At 51.9% G+C, this 16,143-nt stretch overlaps 4 protein-coding genes across 4 annotated transcripts; 3 read left to right on the top strand and 1 right to left on the bottom strand.

Annotated features, from left to right (window-relative positions):
* The first annotated feature begins 2,120 nt into the window (after positions 1 to 2,120).
* On the top strand, positions 2,121 to 5,560 carry LOC4327432 (BAG family molecular chaperone regulator 4). The gene is made up of 4 exons (NM_001409101.1): positions 2,121 to 2,602; positions 3,465 to 3,727; positions 3,823 to 3,969; positions 5,151 to 5,560. The coding sequence occupies exons 1-4, from the start codon at positions 2,422 to 2,424 to the stop codon at positions 5,346 to 5,348; spliced, it is 789 nt and encodes a 262-aa protein (NP_001396030.1). The 5' UTR covers positions 2,121 to 2,421; the 3' UTR covers positions 5,349 to 5,560.
* Positions 5,561 to 5,703: 143 nt separating this feature from the next.
* On the bottom strand, positions 5,704 to 8,396 carry LOC4327433 (ammonium transporter 2 member 3-like). Its single transcript, NM_001409100.1, has 3 exons — positions 7,568 to 8,396; positions 6,729 to 7,014; positions 5,704 to 6,547 (listed from the first exon to the last, which is right to left on the bottom strand). Exons 1-3 carry the CDS (start codon positions 8,216 to 8,218, stop codon positions 5,991 to 5,993), a joined length of 1,494 nt encoding a protein of 497 aa, NP_001396029.1. The 5' UTR covers positions 8,219 to 8,396; the 3' UTR covers positions 5,704 to 5,990.
* Positions 8,397 to 10,132: 1,736 nt separating this feature from the next.
* On the top strand, positions 10,133 to 11,089 carry LOC136355503 (uncharacterized). Its single transcript, XM_066308151.1, has 2 exons — positions 10,133 to 10,539; positions 10,744 to 11,089. Exons 1-2 carry the CDS (start codon positions 10,133 to 10,135, stop codon positions 11,087 to 11,089), a joined length of 753 nt encoding a protein of 250 aa, XP_066164248.1.
* A 3,690-nt stretch (positions 11,090 to 14,779) lies between these two features.
* On the top strand, positions 14,780 to 15,613 carry LOC107277154 (uncharacterized). The gene has a single exon (XM_026025031.2). It carries the CDS (start codon positions 14,780 to 14,782, stop codon positions 15,611 to 15,613), a length of 834 nt encoding a protein of 277 aa, XP_025880816.2.
* Positions 15,614 to 16,143: the final 530 nt, after the last annotated feature.

Here is a 16,143-nt window from a genome sequence, read left to right on the forward strand (position 1 = left end):
TCCTTAATAGACTTTAGCTCCCTTCCGTCCGACTTTAGCTTTCAAAGCGGGACTAAAGATGTTTTTAGTCCCTTCCTTAATAGACTTTAGCTTTCAAAGCGGGACTAAAGATGTTTTTAGTCCCTTCCCGCCCCCCCTCCCTTCCGCCCGACTTTAGCTTTCAAAGCGGGACTAAAGATGTTTTTAGTCCCTTCCCGCCCCCTCCCTTCCGCCCAGCGGGACTAAAGATGTTTTTAGTCCCTTCCCGCCCGACTTTAGCTTTCAAAGCCCCCCTCCCTTCTGCCCAGCGGAACTAAAGATGTTTTTAGTCCCTTCCCGCCCCCTCCCTTCCGCCCAGCCGCCCGAATTTAGATTTCAAAGCGGGACTAAAGATGTTTTTGGTCCCTTCCGCCCCCTCCCTTAAAGATGTTTTTAGTCCCTTCCCGCCCCCCTCCCTTCCGCTTTTTGAATAGAAAGTTAATGTATCTAACCAACTATTTTACAGGAGTATCTAGTTGGCGAAGGCGATTTCAGAATAAAAAAAAGTAAAGTCAAAATCATTTAGAACTTCTAAAAGGTTCTCGAAAAAGAGGTAATTTTTTTTGGGCCTGTATTCTTTTTCTAGGTTCACTAGGATTCTTAGCTTTCTTTTTCTAGGTTCACTAGGATTCTTAGCGGTTGGGGCTTCCAGTTATCTTGGTAAGAATATTCAGAATCAAAAAAAGTAAAGTCAAAATCTTTTAGAACTTCTGAAAGGTTCTCGAAAAAGAGGTAATTTTTTCTGGGCCTGTATTCTTTTTCTAGGTTCACTAGGATTCTTAGCGGTTGGGGCTTCCAGTTATCTTGGTAAGAATATTAACTAAAGATATTTTTAGTCCCGCCCAGCCTTTTAGTCCCTTCCGCCCCCAGGTGGGGTTGGCCGAGGCCCAATAACTTAAGGTTACCCGGACCCCAACAGTTCATAGGCACACCCACTCGGGGAAATGCCCAATCTTCCTAAAAGACTAGTCCAATAGGGGAAGGGTGGCTCTCCCTTTTAAGGTGGCTTCCTCCTCCCAAGCTAAGCAATGTGGGATTATTCAGAGGCTCACACGGTCGCCGCTCGACTTTAGCGTCTCTGCCAGCGGGTAATAGTGTGGGATGTCCTCATCAGCTATGCTGCTAAAATTTAAAGGGCTATGTATATTTTAGAATATTGGAATTAATTACTTTCTGAGAACGTAAATGTGGGCTAGCTAGCTGTATATACATGCATGCATTGGTTTTCCTCGGAGCATATGCATCAGATGGCTGTCTAGCAGTCCTCCGTAAGTTAAAAAAAAGGATGGTTGTCAAGTACTAATTAATTTAATTAGTCTATCACCGACCTGCCACCGGCCTTGGGGCCTTGCCACGCTTCCGGCTTCGCTTCCATTTCCCAGCGAGGACATTACACTGTCTTGTGGGCCTCATAATTTAGCTCACAGGGCCCACATCTCAACTGCAAAATCCTAACAATGTTAGTACTGTACTTCTGTAGTGGTACTACACTACTTACTACCGCTAATTGCAGTACTTTACCATCTAGTGTCGGCGCAACCATACCATCATGTTAGCCGTACCATAAAGTCTGCTATCATTGCGTAATCACGGTTTGTGCCTTTGTGGGCCTTAATTACGACGTTTACCCTTGGCCATCGAAGACAAGGATTAGGCACACCAAACATCACGACAGCTCCTCGTTAGTACCACATTTTTTTTAATCATCAGGTGAACGGCAGCTATGAACAAAGCTGAGATTTTATCCTGTACGTACAAGTGGAAATTCAGGTTTCAGATGGGAGTTAATTGAAAAAAGAAAATCTGCAACCGAATCGTGGACTTATCTGCACCGCTAGTCCGAGGAGGCTGTGGAGAGTTCGACTCGGCGATACCAGTAGGCGCACGCGGCGCACCGCACCGAGCCGTCCCGCGAGCGATCTCACATTCTCACGAACCAAACGTGTCACGAGGGCCCAAAAACCACGCGCCCCGCGAGGCGTCGACCGACCCCACCGCGAACTCTCCCGTCCTATCCGCAGCGGAGGCAGCACGCGACGCGAGACGAGGCCTCCACGCCAGCGAGCCTCCTTTGTTTCCCCCTGCGGCCTCGCGAGAATCCAAAGTTGTACTTGGCGAAAAAAAAAAAACAGCTCTCGCAAAATCTCGCTGCCGCTGCCGCTCGCGAGCAAGCTCTACCGCCACTGCCGCGCGGCTGTTCTTGCTTCTCCGGAGGGGAAGGAACCCCGCGGGGAGGGAGCCTTCCACCCTTCGCAAAAGCCACGCGCCACCAAATCCTCCTTTTCTCCTCATCTTCCCTCCATCCCTTCCTCCCTCCGGCCGCGCGTCGCTTTCGCCGCGACCGAATCGGTGGGGTCGTGTGGGGGGAGGAGAGGGGCGCCATAAAGGCGGCTGGGGTCGGCGATGATGAGCGGCGTTGGAGGAGGCAGATCGGGCGGGAGGGACGCGGAGGGCGAGTGGGAGGTCCGGCCTGGCGGGATGCTGGTGCAGCGCAGGGACGGCGACACGGGTCCGGCCGTCAGGCTCAGGGTCTCCCACGGCGCCTCCTTCCGCGACGTCGCCGTGCCGGCGCACTCCACCTTCGGTATGATCCTCGCCTCCTCCCTCCTCGTGAAACTCGCCGTGGGCGATTGCAACGAGGGTGCCTTGTGATCGGTTATGTTTCGATTAGTATTTTTGATGTAGGCAAGCTCAAACGCTTGCCCGGAAAGTGCACGACGAATTGCCGCTCCCGGTTAGTTACAGCAGCGACCACCATGCTCGATCTGCTATGTTGCACTTGAGCTACGGATCTTGACCAGTCAACCCGGCGATTCGTCGAGGAGTTAATAAGATCACATCGTCCTTGTCTCCTTTTCCGTGAATCGAATTGGATGCAAATCTAGATTCAGAACAAAAGCATTGCAATACTATGTGCTTGTGTGGCAGGGGGCAGGCAGATGGATTATGGTCCTGCTCTTTTAACTATAATATCCTCTTGGACTGTGGCAAGCAGATGTACCTAGGTATATGGCGACAAAAATATACTAGTTTTTAAGTGTATATTTGACGACATGTCTGTGCGTCATGCTATATCCGTCCACCATTAGGCCCACACTGAATTACTGTTGTACCGCTGTATTTGTACACTTCTGTTCATTCATGACGTTAAAACTGTTGTACCGTTGTATTGTATTAGTACACTCCTGTTCATTCATGACGTTAAATAGGTGCACATACTGGCTCAACTGAGGTTGTGTGATTTACTAAATTTACACTATTTTATCATTTTCTGTACAGATGGAAGCTCAATGTTATATAGTTCAACGTTTGAAAGAAGCCTTCTCTTATCGAATTTTTGGAGTAGTTCGCAGAAGCAGTACATCATGATCTGCTTCCTTAGAAGGAACTGGTTTCCATTGCTTTGATATGTAGTTAGGATTAATTGTTCACTCTTTTGTATGAAGGTGAATTGAAGGGGGTCCTTACCCAGGCAACTGGCGTAGAGCCTGAAAGGCAGAGGCTCTTCTTCCGTGGGAAGGAGAAGAGTGACAATGAGTTCCTGCATACAGCTGGGGTCAAGGATGGAGCAAAACTTCTTCTACTTGAGAAGCCTGCCCCTGCCAATGTAGAGCAGAGGGCCGAGCCAGTAATTATGGATGAGAGCATGATGAAGGCTTGTGAGGCTGTTGGCCGTGTAAGAGCTGAAGTTGACAGACTCTCTGCCAAGGTGAAGGAATAATGTTTCTCCAGCCTCTTCCATTAAACATTAACTCTTCTTATATCTTGATGCTGATACGGTTTTTGTTTTTGTTCTATTACCAGGTATGTGATTTGGAGAAGAGTGTGTTTGCAGGGAGAAAGATTGAGGATAAAGATTTTGTTGTCTTGACGGAGCTTCTTATGATGGAGCTGCTGAAACTTGATGGCATAGAGGCAGAGGGAGAAGCAAGGGCACAAAGGAAGGCTGAGGTACAGTGGCCATTATACATCTCAACATGATTGGTCATGGCTTATCTCATATAATACAAATTCAATTACTAGTACTGGTGCTGAAATATTGGTCATCCTAAGCTTTCAAAATGGTTTATTTTCTGTTGATAAATAGCTATCACATACTATTACTCAAACCTGATTTCCTTTTATTTACTAAAATTTAACCACACACACCTATGCTGATGATGGAATTTTCCTGATGAATCAACATACATCTATGCTGATGATGGAATTTTTTTGTTCCTTACCATGTAGTGTAGCATTGCTACCCTGTAATGATAAATCTTATTAATGCCCTTTATAGGACCATGGCTTAAAAGCCATGAAAAGACAATACATACGGCACATCTAGTAAAGAAAGCTTGCCATTTAGCTATTTTCTGCTATGCTGAATCAATTATAGTCTTCATTTGCATCACAAGGGTGTCTCCCAACTCCTTCCAGGACTAATTCTAGTTTCTTTGTTTGACTTTGACCTTCCCCCGTACTCCAATGATTATTTTCTTGGTTATGGGTAATGAACTAGTTGTGTGGCTTGAGCAGTTCCACATTAAGACGGTCCATTTAGCCTTAGGCTTGTAACCAGTATAGCACAAAACTATTTTAACTTGGCTGTGTGGTTTGAATCCAGCTTCTAATGCAAAACCTGCTGGAGCTTATACTTAATAAATGCCTGGTCTGATATGGGATAGACCTGAGGTTTATAACCATTTATTAGTGTTGGTTTCGAGAGAATTTTGCCAGATTAGGACCTTTGTTGGTCAAGAGTGAAATGCTATTTGTAGCTTCCTCACTTTTTTGTTGCCCTATTATATTGAAGAACAAGACCAGTGAAATGGTCAGCATGCGCAGGGTGCTTCAAAAACATTGTTGAGCCAAGCTTAATCGGTAGAACATCTTATATGTATTGTAACATATTAATAAAGTCAAAATTCATTTGTTTCTTCAGTTTAAAGAATCCTTATTTTGCCCTTTTGAATTTTATGGAGTTGGTTTGGTTGCTTGACGGTAATATATCTGAATAATTGTTGCTGCTATGACCATCTGACCACGGGTTTGGTCCCTGTTGCAAAATCTTTTTGTTGTCATAAAGTAATAGTCACTGGAGGCATTGTATGCTGTACATACCCTCACAATAACGATGACTTGCATTGCAGGTACGCCGTGTCCAAGGTCTTGTGGAGACGTTGGATAAGCTGAAGGCAAGAAATGCCAATCCCTTCAGCGATCAAAACAAATCTGTTTCAGTGACAACGCAGTGGGAGACGTTCGACAATGGCATGGGCAGCTTGAATGCACCCCCACCACGGGTTTCTTCCACACAAATAAACACCGACTGGGAGCAATTCGACTAGCCTCGGATTGCGTTTTCTCATTGTATCGTTAACTTGTGAGATCAGGTATCTAAATTCCTTTCACAGGCACACGATTGTTGTGTATATGCAAGAAGTTTGACGCCTATTGCTAACACTGCCTGTGCAATGTTATCGAATGATGCAAGTGATGAATTGCTTCGGTGATCTGTTAGGCTGTCATATTTCAGTTTGCACTGGCCTGTCTTCAGGCTTGCTTCTGCAGTTCTTCAGACTCAGATCAGGCGTCCACGTGCGGTCGCGTACTCTACAGTTTTGAGATATTCTCAGACCTGTCCAAGCTAACTAAGCAAAACCAATTTACAGTAGATTCCACTGAAACCATGGTACCGTGAGGTTTGCTTGTGTGCAATGCTGGCAAAAGTTTGTTTATCTATTGGGACTCCCAGGGTAGGACACATTGCATACTGACTGCATCAGATTGCAAATATCTACCACTACCCCAAAACGAATCTTGATTTACTCCAGAAATAAAATAATGAAGCATATGTGTTTAGTAATATCTGCTACTCCATCTTGCTAGTTGCAAGATCTACCTGTACGAGATGAGAATTATCGTATGGTCAACGTCCAGTTTAGCTGCAGTGCGGCAAAGCCTGCGACAAAATGCCCACTCTACCACCACTACAGCTGAATCGTGACTCCTCTCGCTCCCATTCCGGCCAGCCGGTGATCCATCGCCTCGTCCACGACCGCGGCGCCCCACGCGCCGCCCCTCGCCCCCTCATGGCGCGTCACGTCGAACCTCTCGCCGTCTCCCCATAGCGCGTAGGCCTCCTCCCCGTGCGCCGCGTCGTCGCCGATCTTGAGCTGCTCGTCGGGCATGCGGAGCGGGACGACGAGGCCGACGCCGAGCAGGATGACGGTGGTGGCCACGACGTTCCACACGACGACGAAGAGCGCGCCGGCGATCTGCTTCCCCACCTGGGCGATGCCGCCGCCGTAGAACGCGCCGCGCGCGCCAGGGATGTGGGTGTGGACGGCGGTGAGGTCCGGCAAGGCGAACAGGCCCGTGAGGAAGCCGCCGAGGAGGCCCGCGACGGCGTGGGTGTGGAAGACGGCGAGGGTGTCGTCCACCTTCTGGAGCAGCGCCGATCTCTTGTGGAGGATCATCATGGAGAACCACGGCAAGCTGCCGCCACAGATGCCCATCAGTATGGCCGCCCACGTGTGCACCAGACCTGCATGCCATCACACAACTAGTTCGTTAATCCAACTGAATTAATTAACGAATGGCCAATTCAACGACCTCATTAATGAAACTATGTGAATGGCAACTGGCTAATCACAGTGTAGTAGTACTAAATTGCTAATCTAGTTGGATTCTAGAATTGATCAAAGCTAGCAGGAAGCAGCTGATACCTGCGCCGGGGGTGATGCAGACGAGACCGGTCATCATGCCCTGCACGGCGCCGATGACGGAGGGCTTGCCGAAGAAGATGACGTCGAGGCAGGTCCAGGTGAGGAGGCTCGCCGCGGCGCTGACGTTGGTGTTGAGCACGGCGATGGACGCGGTGATGTTTGGGGCGTACGGCGCGCCGCCGTTGAACCCGGCCCAGCCCAGCCACAGCAGCCCGCCGCCGGCGATCATGAGGAGGATGTTGTTCGGCGAGAACCGCTCCCTGTCGCTCTTCAGCCTCGGCCCCACCTGTCACAAAAAAAGTATTTATTAATCGCCGTCACGTGGTTAACACTTAACGCCGTCGAGATTCGTGCCACGTACTGTTCTAGAATCTGGATTCTGCAAGCTGAGCCAGCACTGTTTTTTTTTTTTTTCTTTCTAGCAACTCGTCTATATATGTACTTTTGCAGGTACGAGGAAATTAGGCTCGAGCCTAAGCTACATCGAATCGTTTCTTTCCATAGTACTAGTTCACCATCGTCCATGTCCAAAACACGTCTCACTCGATCAATACACGCAAGTGACTAGTCTACCCCGGGCGCTGACGACTCCGTGCTCCCGCGACCGCGTGCCCCGAACGTTTCACCACAAAGTCCACACGTCACATGTACTGCTAATGTACGGGTGCAAGTACTCGTGTAAGTCCTGACCCGTGAGCGCGCACCGGAAAAGTAAACCCCGGCGGGTCGTGACAAACCGAACAACCAAAAGTTGTGAAGAAAATCCGACCAGGCAATGACCAGAATTAACCAACCGACCGTACGTTGCAAATGGTAGAGGAAGCGAGAGCTTATCTTACCCAGTAGGCGGCGGTGAAGCCGGCGATGCCGGAGGAGAGGTGGATGACGTATCCGCCGGAGTAGTCGATGACGCCCCACTGGTAGAGGAAGCCGCCGCCCCAGAGGCTGAAGGCGCAGACGGTGTAGGAGAAGAGGAGCCAGAGCGGAGTGAACGCCATCCACGCCTTGATGTTCATCCTCCCGAGGAGCGACCCGGCGAGCAGCACCAGCGTGATGGCGGCGAGCTCGAACTGGAACAGCACCATGGACGCCTCCGGGTAGAACGGCTCGGTGCGCGGCGACTCCAGGGCGCCGTCCTTCCCGTAGTGCGCCGTGGCCGGGACCGACGCGCGCGCCACGAGGAACCCCTCCGTCAGCGCCGCGCCGGCCTTCCCCCAGAACGGGAGCAGCCGGTCGCCGAACGCCATGCGGAAGCCGACCAGCACCCACACGATGAGCGTGGACGCGTACGCGTACAGCGCCATGAAGGCCGAGTTGACGGCCCACTTCTTCTTCACGATGCTGCCGTACAGCACCACCAGCCCAGGCATCGACTGGAGCCCGACGAACGTCGCCGCCGCGAGCTGCCACCCGTTGTCCCCGGTGTTCAGCCACTCCGGCACCGCCGGTGGGCGCGGCATGTACGGCCCCGGCCGGGTCGGCGACGCCATCACTCACTTCTTCTCGTCGACCGACGTGATTGTTTGGATCGATTGCAATAATCCGTGCAACGCGACGCGGCTCACTGGCGACGCGGGACGCGCTTAAAAATAGTTTGGAGCCCAGCGGCAGCAGCGAAGGGCGAAGCGGCGGTTGGTGGACGTGGAATTTGAGTGGGAAGATGAGATAGTACGTGATCGGCATGAACCAATGGCGCGCGAGCCTGCCAGCCGGTGAGAACGGTGGCCTAAGGCAGGTCAACGTGAGCCGAGGCACAAGTGGCCTATAGTATTTGAGCGTTCCGTGTGCGTTTTTTCTTCTATTTGTTTTTCTCCACCTGATTTTCCTCCGCATTTTGTCGACGACGCCGTTGTTGATAGCATGTTGTTTCTCGCGTTGGTATGTTGGGGGCTGGTTTGCGTACATCATTTGTGTTTGATAATTTGGAAGCCTATGGCGTCATCATTTCTGTATTAAAAACGAGAAGTGCAAATCTTGTCGTGTGTACATGCATGTTTCCGGCCTTCCCACGGTTATAAAGACTTTCTCCCAGTCATGAGGAGCAGAGGCGGCATTGAACAGTGCACCCGCGCCACCAATTGATGCATTGAAAGCTTATTAATATTTTTTCCCATTGCAATTGGCTGTTGAGTTTGCAGAAATCATCTACTAGTACATGCCTAATGCGTTGTTTTTAGTCTTGACCCTTAGGAACGCATAATTTTTAACGGATTTTTACACGAACTAATTTAATTCGTGGAAAAGTCCTTCGAAAATTCTGTTCCAAAAGAGTTATAACAGTATAAGCATCTCATAGCCTTGCGGTAACCTTAACTTTCATCTAAGGGCCACTTTTTTTTTTTACTTTCACCGAAGGCTACACAAAAAGAGTGATCCAAGAAAAGGAAATTGCTTATGTGGCTTTTCCCAATACCACTTATGTAAATCAAATGGTAACGTGCGACTACACCCAATTCATCGGATTTAGAGACAGCCAGACTCGAAAGATGATCGGAACATGGTGTTATAATCCGGACTATCTAGGTGGACTATTGCTGTCACACCCGTATCCAGTTTCTCCCCCTCCCCACCCTCCACCTCACAACCACAGGAGCACGCCACCCAAAGGGCATGCCAGCCAAAGATAACGGCGATGGAGTCTCCTCCCCATAGTCTTCCCTGATCATGGTAGCAAGCCATGTTGGGGTCCTGACGGTGGCGCTAACTGGCTCTTGTTGTAAGTGGTAGCTGGATCTATTGGCATTTTGGTCGTGAGACGACTCTAGTGCTCATGTCTCTTGATTTGGTGCCTTGGGAGTGGATCTGTACACGGCTGAGTAGGAGCTCAACACCATGGAGGATGCATTGTGGCTGTCTTGCGCAACAGTATTATGGCACGGGCGAGGATGGTGGCTGTAGGAGGTCGTTAGCGTGGGCGTCGGCGATGAGTGCGCTTAGGGGTGGGCAAAATTAGACCGAACCGAAAAGACCGAGACCCAAAAATCCGGGTAGCTGTTCGGTCCCTAACATCAAAAGACCGAATTTATTTCGGGCATTTCGGTTATTGGGCTCGGTTAACTGAAATACCCGAAATAACCGAACTGGCCCAATAGGCCTAGGAGGCTAGGAGGCCCGGTACTAAAAAAACCCTAGATCACCAACCGTCCAACCCTACTCCCGTCTCCCACTCGGCTCCACACAGGCGCCGAGAAAATTGCATATCTACCATCCCATAAGAATGGCTTCGCTAGAATACCATTATGAAAACGGGCTTCGCTGGAATACCATCCTCAATCAGAGTGTCTTCGCTAAAATGCCATCCCGGACGGAAATGCCCCTGGCTCTTCTTCTTCCTCCATCCCGCGCGTGAAGAGCTCGCCGGCGGCCATGGCCATCTCCACCGCCGTGCCGATGCCGCCTTGCCGATGGCGATTGGGGCGCTGCCCTCCCTGCCATCCCCGCCAGCGCCTGTGCAGATGAGGTCGTCGCGGAAGGACTCCGGCAACGACGTGCGGATCCCGCCAGCGCGCGTGCGCGTGGGGCCGGTGGCGCAGCTCCTGGCCGCCACCGCCTCCTCGTTGCCACCGCGTAGCCAGCCGCAATCGACCGAGCCTGCCGCCACCGCGCCGCCCTCCGCCGGAGCCCGCGGCCGCCGCCGTCGACCACGCCAGCCGCCACCACGCCGCCCTCCACCGGAGCCCGCGGCCGCCGCCGTCGACCGCGTCAGCCGCCACCGCGCAGCCCTCCGATCCGCCGGAGCCCACGCCCGCGCCTGCCGCCACCGCGTAGCCCTCCGCCAGAGCCCGCGCCCGCCGCCCGTGCGGCGGGGATGGCAGGGAGGGAGCTAGCCATGGCCGCCGGCGAGCTCTTCACACGTGGGATGGAGGAGGAAGAAGAGCCATGGGCATTTCCGTCCGGGATGGCATTTTGGCGAAGACACTCTGGTTGAGGATGGTATTCCAGCGAAGCCCGTTTTCATAATAGTATTCTAGCGAAGCCATTCTTATGGGATGGTAGATATGCAATTTTCTCACAGGCGCCGCACGCCCGGACTCCTCACACTCGCGCTCACAGCCTCCAGACTCCAGCACCATGCCACGCCGCCGCCTGCCTCCACCGCGCCGGTGCCACCTCCATCCGCTCACGGCCCACCGCGTCGGCGCAGCCTCCAGCATCGCGCCGGCGCCGCCTCCGCCTCCGCCTCCGCCCTCCACCGCGCGGTCCGCGCCGGCACCGCCTTCGTCCTTCCTCGGCCCACCGCGTCGGCGCCGCCTCCACCTCCGCCCGCCCTCCGCCTCCATCGCGCCGCCTCCGCCTCCACCACGCCGGCGTCGTCCTTCACCACCGCGGCCGTAGGATTCGGCGCACCTGGTGGAGATTGACGGGATTCAAACATAGAGGCTAGAGCTTGATTTGTCTTTCTGAATCTGCATTTGCATATGCATCTTGATCTATTGAGTTGCTTTTGATTTGTCAACCTTATATTTGTTATTTGGCTTTTGTGATTTTTTTGAGACTGCTCGGGTTATTCGGTCATGACCGAGACCAAACCGAACTAACTGAAAACCGAAGTGCTCGGTCCTCAGTTTTTTTTTTGACCGATCGGTCTTAAGTTTTTTATGACCGAAATTTTAAAAAGACCGAGAAACAGAATCGAATTTCTCGGTTAGACCGAATGCTTATCCCTAAGTGCGCTTAGAGATTGGACAAAGGCTAAAGGCGCCACCAATCCCGCCGCCATTGTCAACCGCATCATCACCATTAACTACACCATCATCATCTCACTGCCATTTTGCCGCTAATCCTACTCCCCTAGCATCCATCTCCATGTGTCCTCCTCTCCTCTCCATCGTCACCATTAAAAAATATGCATTTCGACATCCAAAAAATTGTTACGTCAAGCGCATTTTGGCATCCAAAAAATTAAATTCTTAGGACAAGCGTGACACCCAAGACCTGAAAATGGTATTAGGCCCAACTCATTCAGTCGAACCACACATATACTACGATACACTACTTTTTTGTCAACGCTTCATGCAAAAAGAATTCGTACCCTGTGTTGAAGGTTCCGGCCTTTCGGGCAAGCCAGTCTCCTACTCCCTCCGTCCCAAAATATAAACATTTTTAGAATAGTACCAAATCAAACTTTTTAAATTCTGAGTATTAATAGCAAAGAAATAAAAAAGATTAATAATGTAAATTTGATGTTACTAGATTTATCATTAAACAAACTATCATAATATGCAATTTTTTATTTAAACATTTTAAAATTTTGTAAATATTGTTGGTCAAAGTAGCATCTCGAAAACCGGGTCGAAGTCTAAAAGTACTTATATTTTGGAACGGAGAAAGTATTTAAGCTGCTCCCTCTCTTTCAAATTGGCGAGATGGTATTAATATTAAGGCTTGTTCACTTTGCTACCATTTTTAAACTTAACTTTTTGGCAAAGTTAAAAAAAAAGTGACTACATTTAGTTTGTTGCCAAATTTTAGTTTAGTACATACGAAATCTTGCCAAAATTTGACAACCTTACCAAAATTTTGACAATCTTACTAAAATTTAGCAATGCCAAAACTTAATAAGGTTGAAAATGGTAGCAAAGTGAACAAGCCCTTAATATTGGCTCCTCTTGCTTGCCGGTTAGCTTGCTGCTGCTGCTAAACACTGCTTGCTGCTGTTGCTTGCGGCTATATGGCCCAAGGCCAGCTACTGCTGCTCGCTGTAGGAAAAAGTGCACCGAAGGTCCCCAACTTGTCATCGAGATAAAAAACGTCCTCCGACCACAAAACCAGATATGCGGGGTCCCTCAACTATACAAAACCGGTCATCCGAGGTCCCTAGGTGGTTTTCAACCCGGTTTTGTCTGACGTGGCGGCTGAGTCAGCATGGGACCCACATGGGCCCCACATGTCAGCTGGCCACGTCAGCCTCATCCCTCTCCCCCTCTTCTCTCCCTTCCTCCTCTCTCTCTCACTCACTCTTGTCTCTGTGGCTCTCTGGGCAGGGGAGCAAGGCGGCAGCGGCGGCGGGAGCAGGGGAGAAAGGCGGCGGCGGCGGCGGCGGCCTCCGGTCTCCCCCGCCCTCTTCGCTTTGGGCTGAGGCCGCCGTGCTCGCCCCGTCCTCTTCACTCTGCCCAAGGTGGCGGAAACCCAAATTGATGGAGCGATGGAGATGGAGATGGAGTTGTTGGTGGGGATGTGGAACTTGTCGGCGACCCACGACATCTCCGGCGCGCGCTGCCGCGTCCTTGGCCACGCACCGGAGGCGGTTGTGGAGGTGGACGGTGTCGGCCTGGAGGTGGACGTAGTGGAGCACGTCGGTGACGTCGGCGGCAACCTTGAGGCGAGACTGCCACGACGCGAGCAGGGTGAAGGACGGGTTGTTCGGGTTGCGGTGGAGCGCGAAGAGCGGCGACGCGTCGAGGAGGAGCTCGTAGGCGAGGAAGAGCGAGCCGTTGGGCGACGCGGAGACGCCGAGGAGGCGCGCGATGGCGGCGTGGTGGCAGTGGCCGAGGACGGCGAGGCGGGCGGTGACGTGCGCCTGGTCGCGCGCGGAGCGGGCGGCGGTGTAGGATCGAATCACAAGAACTAAGCCAACCAGAGGGGGGGTGAATGGTTGGTATACCCAAAAACCGAAAACTTTTAGCGGAAATAAAAGTTACCCTCAAAATCGACGGAGATCGGTCTGACCGAAGTTGCCTTGCCAGTCTGACCGCTCGGATGTCGTCGGTCTGACCGGTATAGATCAACCGGTCTGACCGCTGAAGCTGCTTGCCGCGCCTGTCGTCACCTCCGGTCTGACCGCCGTGCACCCGCCGGTCTGACCGCCGCTTGCCGCCGGTCTGACCGCCGGTAGATCGCCGGTTAGACCGCCGAAACCCGGTGAAACACAAATTGAAGAACTCTTAAAGTAGATGACGACTTTATTGATTCTCTCTGTGTTTACAAAGTGCACCAACAGCACTCCTTACAAAAATTTCGACTAAACTCGAAACCCTAACTCTAAACTCAACTCAATTGCTCTCTAAAGCGATACCGGGAAGCCTCACGCTCCCCCTCTATTTATACATGAGGTAGGCAGCCTAAAGCCACGAACCAAACTCATACTAAGAGTCCTAAACACCTTAGGAAACCCTCTAGTACAAGAAAGAAACTTTACATAACCAATCGTACCAAATTTGGACTCCTTCCAAATTCGACTCCGCATCCCATACGCACACAACACCTCCATCGTATGCCATATAAAATCTCCATCAACCACGTGCATCAACTCTAGCCTAAGTATCCCGCATGATCTCTGACCATCACGGACGTCGTCTTATCCCCAAGCCGACTCCCGGTCCATCACCGCAAATACTCTCCCAAGACATCGAGTCACCTACACATGAAACAAACAAAGAAACCATATTCCGATACCAAGCTATCTCCAACTTGACTCATTAGCAGCAAACAATAGTATTACATACGTATAGTATCCATCTAGAAGCCATAATCATGAAATAAACTCGGATATCCAAATAAACAACCCGAAACCGAAACCGACACAGTGTCGGCCAGTCAGACCGCGGGCTGCGCCAGTCTGACCGCGCATTACACACCAGTCTGACCGGCACACACTGCCCGGTCTGACCGGTCACATGAAATAACGATCCTGCGATTCACCTGTAAATCCAATCATCTCCAAAACCACTTCGTGAATAAATTCCAAATAACAAAACCAATAATCTCCAATGTCCAATTGTTCGTCACAGAATAATAACCAAAAACACCTTTAATTTTACAGGCGGAAGACCGCGGCGGAGTGGCCGCGGAGGGAGCAGCGAAACGACGAGGAAGAACTCACCGCGGCGGCGGCGGTGAGGCAGTGGGAGGAGAAGTCGGCGGTGGCGGCGGCGACGTGGACCACGCACTTGTGCACGCTTGCCATGGCAAATGGCAATGATGCCATCTCCGTTGCTTTATATGCTTGCAGCGCGCGAGCCCACGAGAGAAACCGGAAGTCTCTTTTGAGCTTGCAACGCACGCACAGTTTGCACATGCAGCTTAGCTAGTGAGTGACGAGATCATAGGGTATGATGAGTCCTGGTGTTTCGGCCAAGAAGCGCCACGCCGGCGTGAGGTTCACGCTCGGCTGCGGCTGCAAGGACGCGAAGAGCGTGTCCGTCTCGGCGCCGGTGGTGGGGACGCCGTCGACAACGGCGACGCGGCGCAGGAGCGCTGGGATGAACCCGTCGGGGTCGACGACGACCGACACTCTTACCATAACGTCCGCGTTGTCGTCCTTCCTGTGGGAGCGCTCCGTGGTGGAGTTCGACGATGACGGCGGCGACTACGGGCCGGAGAGCTTCTCCGGCCTTCTGCGCGAGCTCAGCGAGCTGGAGCAGAGCGTCGCGTCGTGGGGCCGGAAGAGCCACCACCAGAACCACGACAAGAAGCACTCGCCGCCGTCGTCATCGCCGTTGCCATCACAGGAGGACAGGAAGGAGAAGAACGGCAGCAACGGCGATGCCACGGACAAACCAGGAGACTGCCGTGACGGCGACGATGGCGTCGGTGTGGGGCTCGACGGCAGCGTGGCGGTGGTGAAGCAGTCCGACGACCCGCTGGGCGAGTTCCGGCAGTCTGAGCGAGCCAGGCGCCGACGTGGTCCTAGCACTCCTCGGCGGGTTCCCCTTCGTCGCCACACCGACGCTGCTACAAGATCGTGGTTGGGCCCTCGGCGACGACGGCGAGAGCTCCCCTGCTCCCACGCCGTCACCGCCGCCGCCGCCTTGCTCCCCTGCTCCCGCGTCGTCGTCGCCGTCGCCGCCACCGCCGCGACGTCGCCGGCCGCCGGACCTCCTCTCCCGCATCACCCTGTCGGCCGGCGGCGCCGGTCTACCCAGAGCACCAAACGAGAAGAGTGAGAGAGAGAGGAGAAAGGGAGAGGAGGAGAGAGGGTGATGATGTGGCCAGCTGACATGTGGGGCCCATGTGGGTCCCACGCTGACTCAGCCGCCACGTCGGACAAAACCAGGTTGAAAACCACCAAGAGACCTTGGATGACCGGATTTGTATAGTTGAGGGATCCCGCATATCTGGTTTTATGGTTGGAGGACGTTTTTTATCTCGATAACAAGTTGAGGGACCTTCGGTGTACTTTTTCCCTCGCTGTACTACTACTGCTGCAGCTAGTCGCCATGGGCTAGGCCCAAGAACAGCAGAGCTGTTGCTGCATGCACGGTTAGCGAATTTTTTTTATTTATACATTTTTTTATTAAAATATTTACAAAAATAATTTTTTGTTTCGAAAATTTACAAATCTAATTGCCTGCCGCCCTTAAGAAGGGCGATTTTTAAAAATCGCCCTCTCAAAGGGCGGCAAGGGACCTAAATACAAAATTTTTATTTGTGATCAAACCCTTCCCACCGGTTTTAATTGCTTAAAAACTAATAA

This window comes from Oryza sativa, chromosome 1 (genome assembly GCF_034140825.1).
Source record: "Oryza sativa Japonica Group chromosome 1, ASM3414082v1".
NCBI classification, from domain to species: domain Eukaryota; kingdom Viridiplantae; phylum Streptophyta; class Magnoliopsida; order Poales; family Poaceae; genus Oryza; species Oryza sativa.

Bases quoted from the DNA above. Each gene is read 5' to 3' on its own strand.
- LOC4327432 (NM_001409101.1), top strand. From the start codon at position 2,422: ATGATGAGCGGCGTTGGAGGAGGCAGATCGGGCGGGAGGGACGCGGAG. The intron at 3,728-3,822 runs GTGAAGGAATAA...TTCTATTACCAG, and splicing joins TTGACAGACTCTCTGCCAAG to GTATGTGATTTGGAGAAGAG. The intron at 3,970-5,150 runs GTACAGTGGCCA...CTTGCATTGCAG, and splicing joins GGGCACAAAGGAAGGCTGAG to GTACGCCGTGTCCAAGGTCT.
- LOC4327433 (NM_001409100.1), bottom strand. From the start codon at position 8,218: ATGGCGTCGCCGACCCGGCCGGGGCCGTACATGCCGCGCCCACCGGCG. The intron at 7,015-7,567 runs GTAAGATAAGCT...TTTTTGTGACAG, and splicing joins GCTTCACCGCCGCCTACTGG to GTGGGGCCGAGGCTGAAGAG. The intron at 6,548-6,728 runs GTATCAGCTGCT...GATGGCATGCAG, and splicing joins CTGCATCACCCCCGGCGCAG to GTCTGGTGCACACGTGGGCG.
- LOC136355503 (XM_066308151.1), top strand. From the start codon at position 10,133: ATGGCGATTGGGGCGCTGCCCTCCCTGCCATCCCCGCCAGCGCCTGTG. The intron at 10,540-10,743 runs GCAGGGAGGGAG...ATTTTCTCACAG, and splicing joins CCGCCCGTGCGGCGGGGATG to GCGCCGCACGCCCGGACTCC.
- LOC107277154 (XM_026025031.2), top strand. From the start codon at position 14,780: ATGATGAGTCCTGGTGTTTCGGCCAAGAAGCGCCACGCCGGCGTGAGG.